At 42.0% G+C, this 13,016-nt stretch overlaps 2 protein-coding genes across 2 annotated transcripts; both read right to left on the bottom strand.

Annotated features, from left to right (window-relative positions):
- Positions 1–1,539: 1,539 nt before the first annotated feature.
- LOC104454191 (calcium-dependent mitochondrial ATP-magnesium/phosphate carrier protein 1) lies at positions 1,540–7,844 on the bottom strand. The gene is made up of 7 exons (XM_010068974.3): positions 6,157–7,844; positions 5,592–6,009; positions 5,061–5,205; positions 4,386–4,501; positions 4,211–4,289; positions 3,379–3,612; positions 1,540–2,157 (listed from the first exon to the last, which is right to left on the bottom strand). The coding sequence occupies exons 1-7, from the start codon at positions 7,328–7,330 to the stop codon at positions 1,804–1,806; spliced, it is 2,520 nt and encodes an 839-aa protein (XP_010067276.2). The 5' UTR covers positions 7,331–7,844; the 3' UTR covers positions 1,540–1,803.
- A 1,854-nt stretch (positions 7,845–9,698) lies between these two features.
- Positions 9,699–11,967, bottom strand: LOC104454192 (mitochondrial import inner membrane translocase subunit TIM14-1). The gene is made up of 3 exons (XM_010068975.3): positions 11,818–11,967; positions 10,570–10,742; positions 9,699–10,253 (listed from the first exon to the last, which is right to left on the bottom strand). The coding sequence occupies exons 1-3, from the start codon at positions 11,818–11,820 to the stop codon at positions 10,097–10,099; spliced, it is 333 nt and encodes a 110-aa protein (XP_010067277.2). The 5' UTR covers positions 11,821–11,967; the 3' UTR covers positions 9,699–10,096.
- Between the last annotated feature and the right edge of the window lie 1,049 nt (positions 11,968–13,016).

Below are 13,016 nucleotides of genomic sequence, written 5' to 3'. Positions count from 1 at the left end.
ACGGTTCATTGAGTCGAGGCTTGCATGTTGAGTTTTCTTCTGAGTTTGACACTACCCAAACGCCTGATTCTTCTAGTGCTGATTTGAATATGCTAACTAAGGGCTTTTGCCATGGTGGATCTCCCTATGAACCTCCATTAAAACAGGCGGATGAGGTGAAAGTTTTTCGGTAATTGTGCATGAGTCGATGGGTTGTGAAGTAATATGAACAACGATTGGGAATGCCGTCATTATAATTAAGCCGGGGAAAAAGCACTGTGTGCTTAAGTATGGACCGAGATGGTGGCTGATGATGTTGGATGCATCCTCTCTGCATCGTTTGATTACGGGCAAGGTTGCAAGGTTGGATATAACGCCAATACATAATATAGGGGCGTACGAAGATGGTCTTGTTGGTTGTGTGAGTTCTTGATTGAGACATCCCTAAATTTTGAAAACCCAGGAATTTCACCTTCGAGATTCTTATATACTTCCATCAACCCATATTGACCTTTGGCTTCCACTTGATCAATCATTAAGAGGGCTCAAGTACCAAACAACGGAGTTCGACTTCGAACGGCTCCTCCTCAATGTAGTCATTTCTAGCCTCAACAAAGACAATTCTCCTAGCCCCGTCCAAAGACTGGGTTGGGTCGCCCGGAGGACCTTGTGAAGAAACTTGATTGTTCTTTTCCAAGTAGGAACCGTAGATATATCATCCCATTGCCATTTGTATTAAACTGAACGATCTTGAATTAATCAGGTTCTCAACACAATTTGGTTGAATTGACAAACAGCGTAATTAAAACTTCCAAGTAGAACAACCTAGTTAAAAGAATAATACGTGCATTGAAAAGTCTTAAAATTTATCACGAAGATGCAATTGATTGCATTTTATTAAAGTTTTAAAACTTAATTTTACTTTCGTTGACAAATTTTAAAATTTAATTGTATTTTGCGAAAATTTTAAAACTCAATTGATTATACATGACAAGTTTCAAAACTTTCAATACACTTAAAAATCACCTGATAATGTCAGGCTTGACTTTCATCTTTTTTCACTTTGAGAAATAGAGGCGGAGGGAGGGAGGAGAACAAAAGAAACAACCATCACCTGGAGCAATCCTATTTACAGTCCCAGGTCTCCGTTGGGTTTCAAAATGAGCAGATTGCTCTAATACTTCATCCAACTGGAACTACAAAGAATCAGACGGGCTTTATCTGAGCCCAGATGAGTTAGGCAAGACCTCCATGTATTCTCTGCACTAATAATTGTTTTGACCGTTAAATGATACGAGTAAAATCTAATTGTCTTTCCTCAGAAGGTGAACAGACAGAGATACCGGGCGAGAAAACACCAGCTATAGAATCACAACTGCGTGTAAAATCAGTGTTTCCATCGTACAATACTAATCTCTCGTAGTAGAAAATAGCTTCCTGTGGGTGTGAGATCCCATGGGATCAAGTACAGAATTGAAGGAGGGCATACGTAAACCAAAGGGCATACCGCACAAGAAGTGTAGAAACACATATCGCAATATATGCACGGACGAAAGTGCAGAGACTAAGTAAATTGAACTTGATCGAAATAACTGCACAGATGTACAAAAGAGAGAATTTTGAGTAGATTACAAAACTTAAAGCAGAACAGTTGCACTGTTACCAATGGCAAAAAACTACATCACAGTTACCGACAAAATTGTATCCAGAGATGTCGACAGATAAAAACTGTTAAAAAAGTGTGGAGAAGAAAACTCAAAATTTCCCGGCGGCATTAACATGCTTTATGATTGGAATATATGGTCAAATTTTCAGTCAAAAACCTCACCCAGAATTGGTTAGCTTCTTCTGAGACAAAGGGTTGGTGGCAGCTACCTCCTCATTTTTGTCCATGGTCTTCTTTAGAAGCTCATAGCCCGCAAAGTTCATGGCTCCCAGCGGAGCTATCCAAAAGAATCTGGGCACTGCCCCTTTAAATAAGCCGAGAGGACCCTCACGACGTAGTATTGAGAAAGCTACCATCGTCATTGATACCGATCGACCCCGTGGAGCAGTCATCATTCTTGTTTTTATGACATCAAAGGGTGTGGTAGTAACAGCGGCTAGCCCGCCTGAGAGAGCTCCAACAACAATTGTTTCCCAGGGCTCCAACTCCCGACCCACAAGATGCTGGACAAGCTGATGAAAGCACACGGAAAGAGTAAATTTGTTGATCAGACTTCTACAATCTCCAACCACACAAAGTAGTGATATACAGTACAAAGCCAGTATTTGACCAAGAGGACAACATGAAACACAGGAACAGTTAAAAAAAAATCAAATTGCAAAGAAAGTGAGTGGAACTCGATCAATTAAAACGATGCAAGACAAAAATGAAGCATATGATTTGCTCACATTCAACAGATACCCAGATTTCACTTGGCTGTTATATTTGTCATGTAAATGGAAAGAGGTATTTCAACCACCACAAAGCTAAAGCATGCCTTACAGCTTCAGTTCTCAATCAGCCACAAGTACAAGCATTCTTGAAACAATTGTGAAAGACTATTCACATTCTCCCAGGTAATGGATAAGCAGTGCCATCCCATTCTGCATCCCATGTAACAAGGCACGTCCCGCACATACCTCTCAACTACTGCTCAATATCCAATATACATGAAAAACAAATGAGAATATTGATGTTTTCCATCTTTAAACAGACAATTATTTCACATGTATATCCAGTTACAGCAATATGTCTGAAATCGAGCAGATAGATCTTGTGTCATATTGTCCAATTCGCACGCATCATACGACGTCAACTTTTTAGCAGGCAGCAACTAGCAATGCTTTATAACATCGGCATGCATAAGATTACATGATGGTACCTCCTACACAAACTGAGACATGGTGGCATGACTACTTGTGTTATTCTACGCCTATTATTCATCCACCAAGAACAGAAGTACAATCATCCATTAAGTCAGAGCATCATTGAAAAGTGGTATTTCAACCGACCTTGAAATGTTCTTTCTTTTTTCCCTTTTTTCAGATACACATGCAAACAAATAGTCTAATATCAAGGTGCACAGCACGTAATGATAGATCATGGGTTATTTTTCATATCATTCTCCAAACAAGAATGGAGTACTCCTTCCAGAATGCAAATTCGTAAATTCCTTAACATCCAGAATGCAAATACGTAAATTCCTTAACATCCTCACACCTATCCAAAACCTTAGCTATATTTGCGAAGGAGGAGGTGGGAAGATGAAAGTTCAGGGGGAAATGGGAAAACATCTAAAATCTTGGAGAGAGAAGGGAATATTCAAAATTTTAAGCATTTCCACCCAGACAATGCAAAATCCTTGGCAGAACTTGTGCCACTGGCATTGGCATAGAGAAATGAAGGAATCGTACCTTTTTTGACTCGGCATAAAGTCCCATGCCAGCTACATAGAATGGAACCTCCCGACAAAGGGTAGCACCGGTACCCCGGAAAAAGCCTTTAGGACCATCTTGCTGCCAGGTACCAACAAAAGCCTCCCCGACATTATCAAAAATTCCAGCCTGCAACCTCTGCTTTAGGACCTCACAAGGAATCCGCACTGCTGTCCCAAGAACAGTGCTACAAAATGATGCTAGAGATTGAACCTGACAATTATTATAGCTTCACATTAACTTTAGAACTTATGAAGAAGCGCCTCTCCTTTCAAAGGCACAATTCATACATCTTATCCAGAAATTGCTGAAGTTGATGCAACCATAATGGGACAAACACATCCCCACAGGCCTATGCATATGAACACATCCGCAAGCATGCTCATACTAAAACAAACAGAGCCTCTTAACGAATTAAAGGGTAAGAAAGAAACCAGTAAAAAATGAAAGCAATAGAGTACTTAGGCTTTATTTGGTTCACGGAAAATGAATGATTTTGATAGCATTTTCCAAAAAATGATCGCTTGTATCGATTGAAATAATAAGTCACTGGAAAATATTTTCATTGTTGATAGCAATTTATGTCTAAAAATTTTCATTTGTTAATTTTTCTAAGCGATTCAAGTGATCATTTTTTGGAAAATGTTTTCTAGATCATTAATTTTCCACGAAACAAATAAAGCCGTACTAATAGAAAATTTCAATAACCGAGGGCTATTGCAGTTTTCTTAAAATCTCGTTGGTTATGCATAAAGTTATTAACAGAGCCTGTGAAGACTAATAAAGCGAAATTGGAAATGGTGAAACTTACTTGGATATCTGGGAGAGTTGGTGCCACATTTATCAATATGAGCTTGCTGGCTTCGAATATTCCTGTTCTAAGGCCATGGCTGCAGTTTAAAAAAAAAAAAGAATGTCTCAATCACAAGATCAAACAAGTAAGCACATTGCAAACAAGGATAAAAATAAATGACGAAACATAGGACCTTGAAAACTGTCCAAGAATGGCAGGTATAGAACCCCTGTATACTCCACGCACTCCAATTTGTGGGAGCTTTGCAATGATATCTGGAAAAGAGAGTGTCGAAGCTTGCACTCGCGTCTGATAAAACCAAGAAATTATCATGATAGGACCTTTACAAGATGCACAGTCTTGTCTACTACTGTGTACACCTGCTCAACTCACACAAGCGTACTACATAGTGCATGATGGCTACCTCAACATGTGAGGCTGGAAGAGACGAAAGTGTATACCCTCACAGAAAGAGCACCTATGCTCTACTTAAACATAATTACAATCCACATTGCAAGCCCCAAAGTCAAATATGATTAGGTTGGATCATCCTGGCAAGGTAACATAAACAACATAGTGCTCGAATGCTTCTGATAACACTAAGCAATATTTATCATCCCCCAAAAACAGCATGAGTATCTGCCTATATAAAATTTAAAATATTAGCTTATCTCTATATTTAAGCTCAATAATCAATTTCAGATGCCTAGGTGATGTTTAACTCAAGGATTTAACTCCTTCTCAAGGGTGTAATATAAATTTGCATCAACTAAGGGAAAAAATAGTTTAGATCCTCATTGAACTTCAATTCCAATGTATCTGTGTACGACACAGTTTAGTAATATCAGCATATGTAAATAGATTTTACCTTTACGGTATCAACTGGGTGCATCAAAGAGGTGGACAGTGCACAGGAGAGTCCTCCAGCCAATGCAGATTTAAGAACACTTCCCGCAGGTATTTCCACAGGGGGTGCAACAGGAACAACAGTAGCAGCTTCAAACCAGACATTTCTGCTCAACCAACAGTGACCATATCATGCACCATCCGAGAAAATTCACATAAAATTAACTGCAACAGCAGCAGAAGTTTCTGCCTACTGACTTCACATTCTTCGTAACCAATTTACCATTAATTATTTCCACCCCCAAACCAGCAATCATAGATTGAGTTGCTTTCCTATTATTTCTCAAGTAGAGCAAGACATCATATCTAAGAGGCAATAACATGGATGTATAAATCAATGTAAACCAAAAGTCAGTAGATTCACACTGACATGGATCCTCTATCAACTAAAATCTAAAAGAACTAGAAAGTAAATTACCGCTGGCTTTGGCCATCTTATAATGTGAAATGTCAACATATTCCAAAATGATCACTTAACTGGACAATATCTCACCTAGGATCATCTTGGAGTCGATCAGATGGAAGTAAAAGCATAAAGTTCCTAAAATGTCCATATGCAATGGATCCTTGTTTGTCTGCATCAAGAAATCGCATCATAGCAGCAGCATTGTCTGCATTTGCTGGAAGTCCTGCATGTTTTAGTGATTCCAAAATTTCACTCTTCTGGAGTGTCCCAGACTTGCTCAAACAGAGTGAAGTGTAAGCTCGAAGGATTGTCGGTTCCCTCTGCTCCATTAATGATAGAAACTGCTTCCAACCAAATGACTTCGAGAACAAGTGACTTCTAGTACGGCGCATGAATTCACGAGCATATCTCTGGGGCAATTTCCGCTTTCTCACAGCAATCTCTAGGTCCTCCAACGTCACTTGGCCATCACCATCTCTATCCAGTTCCTCAAAGAACCTTCTCCCTGAAAGAGCACATATAGAAGGAGGAATATATCTTTCAGATAACAAAACAAACCAGAGAAAAGAAAAAAATCGGTTCCAAGCAGGTATCAAGCAGAAGGATCCGTACCAGATCCTCATAGTATTTATACTCAAGTGAATTAGCATACCTTCACATTCCGTATATCTAAAGAAGTCCTGAACAGAGATTAGCTTCTTTTTGTCTGGATACTCTTTAGAAGGTCGGCCCAATTGGGGTACAAGTTCAATAAGCTCTGTCAGAGAAACAGTAGATAAAGTAGATTTCAAACGCTCCACATTTGATAATGGAATGCTCAGTATGCCGCCAGCCAACTTCTGCGCCGAAGTACCACTGTTTGATTCCTCTCTACTCCCACTTGCAGCTCCATCATCGGTCTCTTCTTTCACCGAAGAAGTAACCTCGACAATACTTGGAGGCACACCTCCCACTCTTGCAAACCTCAAGTTTCCAAGAAAACCATTTACATCTGCTTTTCGAACTTCCCAAATGCTAGCAACAGCCCTCAGGTGATTAAATTGTTCAGGAGGGTCTACTACTGCAGAGGACGCTTTCGCAGCATCACCCTCAAACTGTGGCTGAACCACTTGATCGAATTTAGGAAAATTCTGCACCAACTGATCCAAAATAAATCCCAAAAAGCACTCGATCGATTCGAGCGGCACGTGCTTGTCTCCCTTATCAACCCCAACATCTTTCTCAGCCGCTTTGACGTGCCGCCGCTTCAACTCCCTCCCTCTCAACTCAGACAACGAAACCTTACACTTCACATCGCAACCACCCTTCTCTTCATCCAACTGTTTCTGCAACCGTCTCTTGCTCGCTTTGAACGGACTAGGAAATGCCTGGACGAAGCTATTCGCCAACACAGAGAAATGCACCGCAAACTGCAAGCAATTCACGCACGACTCATTACCATCCCTCTCTCTATCCACATCCCTTTCCTTGCCCGCCTTCCTGCCATCCAACCCATCTCGATTCCCCACGTTTTGGGAAAACACTCCGACTATGTTCTTTATGGGGCCCTTAAAGGAGAAACCTTTCTTCTTCTCATCATTAACCACACTCTGCGCACTCTTCTTTCTCAGCACACCGATCTGCAACTTGCTGTTCCTGTCACAGCCATCGAACTGAGCAATCAATTCGACGCCGCCGCTACCTTTCCTCTTCGAATTGGAACCGGGCCAGCAGGACTCAATGTCCTTGGCAGCCTTCCTGATGCCAGATTCCAAGGGCGACAGGGCGCCTTTGACCGCTTGAATCGTGTTGAGAAACGATTCAATCGGATCATTCGCCGACACCATCACTCAAGCACCAGAAATTACCATAGAAAACGGAAAAAGAAAAACACGAGAAGCGCCGCGCAATCCACGAATCTCGAAGCGGTAAGCTCCGGCGAGAATCGAAGGCCTCAGTTCGCCGGATTGCGGCCTTCAACAGTCGATTCAACGGCGCGTAACTGAAGCCGTCCCCCCTCCCTTCCCCCACCGCCGCCCGGAAAGATAACCCTAACTGCGGACACTGGAATCGAGCGGCCGCCGGCGTGTGCTTTATGTCAATGGAGTCGGGGGCGGCGGCGAAGGCCGGCGAGAACTCGGATGAGGACGCGGGGATTGCTCATCTCCGGCGAGGTGAGAGCGCTCCGAGAGATGGGTGATCGGCAGTGGATAACGCTGTGGGGGTCGGTGGGGCAGTGGCGTTTTGCGAAAATAGAGAGGAGAGGGAAGGGCAATGCCGGAAAATGCAACTTGCATCCGCGACCGATGGGCTTCTCCTTGTAAGGAGAGAGAGAGGAGATGCTGTACAGCAGCAGAAGGAGGAGAGGACGAAGAAGAGGCCTTAAATTAATTAGAAAAAAAAAAAAGATATTAAAAAATAAAATGAAAAGACACTCTCTTTTTTTGGGTCAATATTTCTTTTATTTTATCGATAACCGAAATAAAAGTGGGGATCTTTTTTTATTTGGTCGAGTATAGAAATGGGGGATGTGGGAAATTGAAAATTAAATGCGAAAAGGAGAGGAGTGGAGATGTATTTTATGAAATGTTTTTATTGGGTGTGGATAATGATTGTGTAATGGATAAAAAGTTGACGTGGCATTGTGGGAGTATACATTTTTATTTTTATTTTCTGGGGGGTGGGGTGTGTCTTTAGTACTTGGCTTTGCCCTTTGGAGTATTTCTGGAGGGAGAGGGGTTAGTTGGGGGTTTTAAATCAAGTGGAATCCCCAATGTCTATCCAGATCTGATTCGGATGCGATTGCGGTTTATTCCCGTGTATTTAATGAGGTTACGTGGCATAACATTATATGATCCTATTTACCAGCAGCAATTATTAGAGATCCTGATCACGGAATTTAATACCCGACGCCTTTATAAAAATGCGTTTGAAAGAAACCTTTTTGCCGTGTATCCGATCATTTTTCTTTAGTAATTATTGCATGATATTGAAAACAGATTAAGAAATCGGTAGAGATGCTTATTGATTTGACTTGTAGATCGAACACGAGTTAAAAGCATAGGCCGGTATGTCTTGAGAAATAAAAAAGGACGGCTAAATTGTCGATAGAAAGTATGAAACGTTATTCATGGAAATTTTTCATTCTTTTCCTTATTTCTCCATTCCATTTCATGCGTTCGTCTGAATTTCGCCGGTAGTTGAATTAGATTGTCTCGTGGGGTGATGATTTTGCAGGAAAGAAATCTGATGTCCATCCACGAAAGTAAAAACCGAAAAAGAAAAAAAAAAAAAGGAGTAATAAGCCAGCAAATGAGAACAAGAGATTCGGGTTGGATCTTCATTCGCCATGAAGAGAAAGAAGCATCATCCGACCCAACAAGGGGATGATGATGATGATTCCACTGCATTAGAGTTCATTTGGATTAACCTTTAATCGAGAGTTAATCTAGGCGATGCCGCAATTGAGACATCATTTTCGTTTCGAGTCGACTTGGATTAGATTTGTCACCCCAATTTCAATCCAGTCGATTGCTTACTCAGCAAGAGTCGCGCAATACGAGCGACGAAACATGCGAACCTAGACACTCGAGAAAAGCAAACAATTATTAGGTCCACGAACGCGAAAATCGCCTAACATCACCGTACTCCACTACCATTGGTCGCGTTGACTTGCACTGAAGATTAGGTGCTGCATTAATGCAAAACTCTTCCTAAAACTGCAGTCATTTCGCTCTGTGTTTCGGCCAAGCGATTCGTGGGTTGGCTTCTTCTCCTTTATCTATTTCGATTTGCGGGCCACAGGTTAAATGATTTCGACGAAAATTACAATAAAAAAATAAGGACAAACCGACAAAACCGAAGCAACCAACATCGCATGGAAGCAAGCGAATGCGACGACTAGCCGGTGGCTCAGATCGAGGGATTGGTAATGAACACGTGGCGCTCCGATCACCTATACGTGTCGTACGCCCAGAAGCATCCAGCTCGGCCTTTTTTATCTCCCGCATGCGCCCCTCGGCCACCGTCCGATTCTTTCTCGCTCTCTTTTTGTGCCTTCATCGTCGTCGTCGAATCGTTCTCGCTAGACAATGCTGACTTTCTCGCGATGCATGCTAACTCATCACGTGGTTTCCATGGCCTAATGCAGAGGAACGATGCCGAGGCCGGAGATTGAGCTCCACAGACGAGCCCACGAAGAAAAGGGCGATTTGCTTTTCGGAAAGGGCCCAACTTTATCTCGCCCCTGTCGTTTCATCTGCATCATTTGTCATTGACGAATTGAGATAATGCTACCCAAAAAACAAGAATGACTCCGTACCATCACGGGTTCACCAAAAGCACAAGTCCTCAACTCGGTATAATTACTAAAAGACAAAGCTAATGAGTCTCAACGAGCCTCGGCAAGTAATCAGATGCTGATGTTCTGTGGTGACGCCGATTTCATCCGGCTGAGCTGCCCGTCCAATGCGTGCGGTGCTTCGGGTCGTTAGCTTTTTCAACAGATGATATAGAAAGATGCAACTAATCAGTCGAAAATTCAATGAGGAAGTGTGCTCATTCGCACAAAGCGAGCCTCCCCTTCAAATCGGAGCAACCCAGAAGACATTGCATCAGAATGCAGATCCGCTGCCCTTCGTCTTCCCTAGCATGACATCCTTGGCTTCGTTGATCTTAGAAGCGAGATAATGACTGCCGCCGGCATCTGGGTGATTCGCGACCATTACTTTTCTGTGGGCTTCCTTGACCTTAGCGGGAGTTGCGCTCTCCCTGTCAAACCATATTATTAGGAACAAACTGTTTATTCCCGACTCAAGCATATGTCTGAAGTCAATTGTTAAGCAACAAATGCAGTTCAATAGTACTGTCAACTGTGAGACCAAGACAATACACAAATGAAACAAAACAACGGTCACCCTTTAGGCAAAATCAGATGAAGGCACTTAATGTGCATGTAACAGTGACATTCTATCCAATGCTCTTTCACTTTAACCCCGGTGTCATTTACTCCCATTACCTCTATCACCAGAAAGCTGCTTTTTTTCAATTTAATTGATACAGAAGAGGAAAGAAGCTGATTCTCTACCTTAAACCGAGAATAAGAGCAGCTTCCCTTCTAGTCATCTTGGATTGGAAACCACCTTCGTAAAATTTACGTGGTCTAGGCGGCTTCATCTTCAATGACTGCCAAGCCTGGATTCCATATCTACCAGCAAGTGCGGCAGCAGCTACTGCTAACCCAGCCAGTAACGGTGTAGCCTGAATGGGTAACACAGTCAGTGTACATGCACTAAAAAAAACGACAAATGCAATGAGCCAAAACAAAAACAGAAGAACTAAGCACTACAATCGGAAATCAATTTAACTCGAACGAAGGATACTATTTTTCACCGTTATGGAAGGACTCTAAAGCATGAGAATCATTTGGCAAACACTGGATAAGAGCACTGTTGTCAGTCGATCTGTTGAAAAAGTCACTGGACAAAGTCAGGAGGGATCAAGCATGTAGCTGCACCGAGAAGTAGCGATATCTACCAACTATCTCTTGAACTCAGACATATATCAATGTAAATGCAGGACGTGCATTCTATCTACTTTAAAAAATTCTAGACATATCGGCAGCCCATTTAACGCAAACAGACGATTCCAAAAGATAAATTGCAAGTTCTGACAAAAGTTCTCATTTCAACCTCCACAGGAATTGATATCAAACGGAGGACAATAACGAAAAAGAAAGTTAACGGGTAGCCCGCTTCCCGCACTAGGCATACAAATTTTTTGCGATAAAAGAAGGAGAACATCCAGCTTCTGTCTCCCCATCACCTGAAACTAGTGAATCCGCTATCGAATAATACGAATCCGCTGAACCTACCCATCTCAGCTCTAATTTCAAATAAGAGAACCCGAATCACCTCAGACCTATGGCTTAATCGATCAAACAGAACCGCCCATTGCCCCCCCAAAAAAAAAAAAAATCATGTATGAATTTCACTCAGCCAATTTAAGTTCAACACAGTGCAGAAACCGAAAGGTCAGATTTTCAGGAACTCCCGACAATCTCAATACAGGTGGGGTTCATAATCAAGGCTCGTCACGTCCAGCGGCATACGGGTTCAAAAGTTCGACTCCATCTCGGCGAAAATCAAATCTATCTCAGCCCAAAATCGAAACCCCCTCCCAAAAAAATCAGCACATGATCCTGCACTTCGTATATCGAGCACTTTCTACCCTCAATTGGCAGCAAAAGCGGCGGAACGATTGAAAATTTGACAAGAATTAAAGGGAGCGAGAGAGAAAGAAGAACTTCAGATTGATAATTGGCGATTTGGCTTACCATTGCGGTGAGGGATTCTGGAGTATCATTCGACGGCGTCTTCGGTCATCTGTGTCGGAGAGGGAGGGAGGGGGAGAGAAAGTCTGAACTCGGTGCAACAGAGCGCAGTGATACCTGTCTCCGCCAATCACGTGTCAACACGTGATGCGATACTATGGTTGCTGGGAGTAGCAGATCCTGTCTTCTCTAGCAACTGTAGCGATGCGGTAAGCAATAAATGGGCCGGGCCCGAACATATTGGGCTTGGACTGACCGACCCCAAAAAATACGCCGGCATGGAAACAATTTAGTTCGGTCCTGGCCCTTTTAGGCCGAGCCCGCAATCAGAGAACAAGACTGCTTTGGAGAAAACTCTCATTTTAGAGAACGAATTCATGAAAGATAATTTGCAAGACAAGTTCGGTGATAGGTTTAGAAAATGAGAATTGATGAGCTAGACAGGGAAATAGTGGGTGGTGATAAATAATGGCACTTAGCCATTGGACTTCCAGCTTTGGGCAGTCCCTCTGGTAGCCTTTTTTTTTTTTTATCATGGTAGTGAATTAAGATCACCTCTTTCCTTTAACAATGAATATTCTCATTAGATCCGGGTAACCGAAATGATGATTTACCTTGGTTGAAAGAAGCTAGCAAAGTGAACAAACGTCAAAAGTGCTTGGTGAAATTAGCTCGGAAATGTTGCATTTATGAAATTTGGAAATTAAAATTTTCTCTGCTACAAAGTGTCTGGTCCTTCTGCTGATGGTGTTAATCAAACTATTATTAGATTTACCGATAGACGATGCTTTTGAGGGATGTTGAAAGTTACTGTCGATTTGCACCAAAAGTTATGCCTTGTTTGGAACATTATTCTATGGAGGAGTTTGAGTAAAATGCTCAGCCCAGTAGGGACCACATATGATGGTGTGTTGCCGTTGATATTGTTGTTGCCGATGTCTGAACTTGAGTTTAGTTTTTGTGGATAGCTTTAAGCACACGCCTTCGATTGAACTAAAGTGTTTCCAGCGGTTCAATTTTTTCACAGCGTCTAGCATAAATGAAAATGAAGAAAGAGTACCAGCTGGACAAAACGTACAAGGAAAATGGAGAGAATAGTTTAGATCTCACAATTGCTTCGCGCTGATTTGATGCTTTACTAGTATTCATTAGATTTATTTACACTTCATTTCCCTTTCACAACCAAAATACGAGCACATCCT

This window comes from Eucalyptus grandis, chromosome 7 (genome assembly GCF_016545825.1).
Source record: "Eucalyptus grandis isolate ANBG69807.140 chromosome 7, ASM1654582v1, whole genome shotgun sequence".
Taxonomy (NCBI): Eukaryota; Viridiplantae; Streptophyta; class Magnoliopsida; order Myrtales; family Myrtaceae; genus Eucalyptus; species Eucalyptus grandis.
The sequence above is the reverse complement of the archived record's forward strand: the minus strand, read 5'-3'. Positions and strand labels throughout refer to the sequence as shown.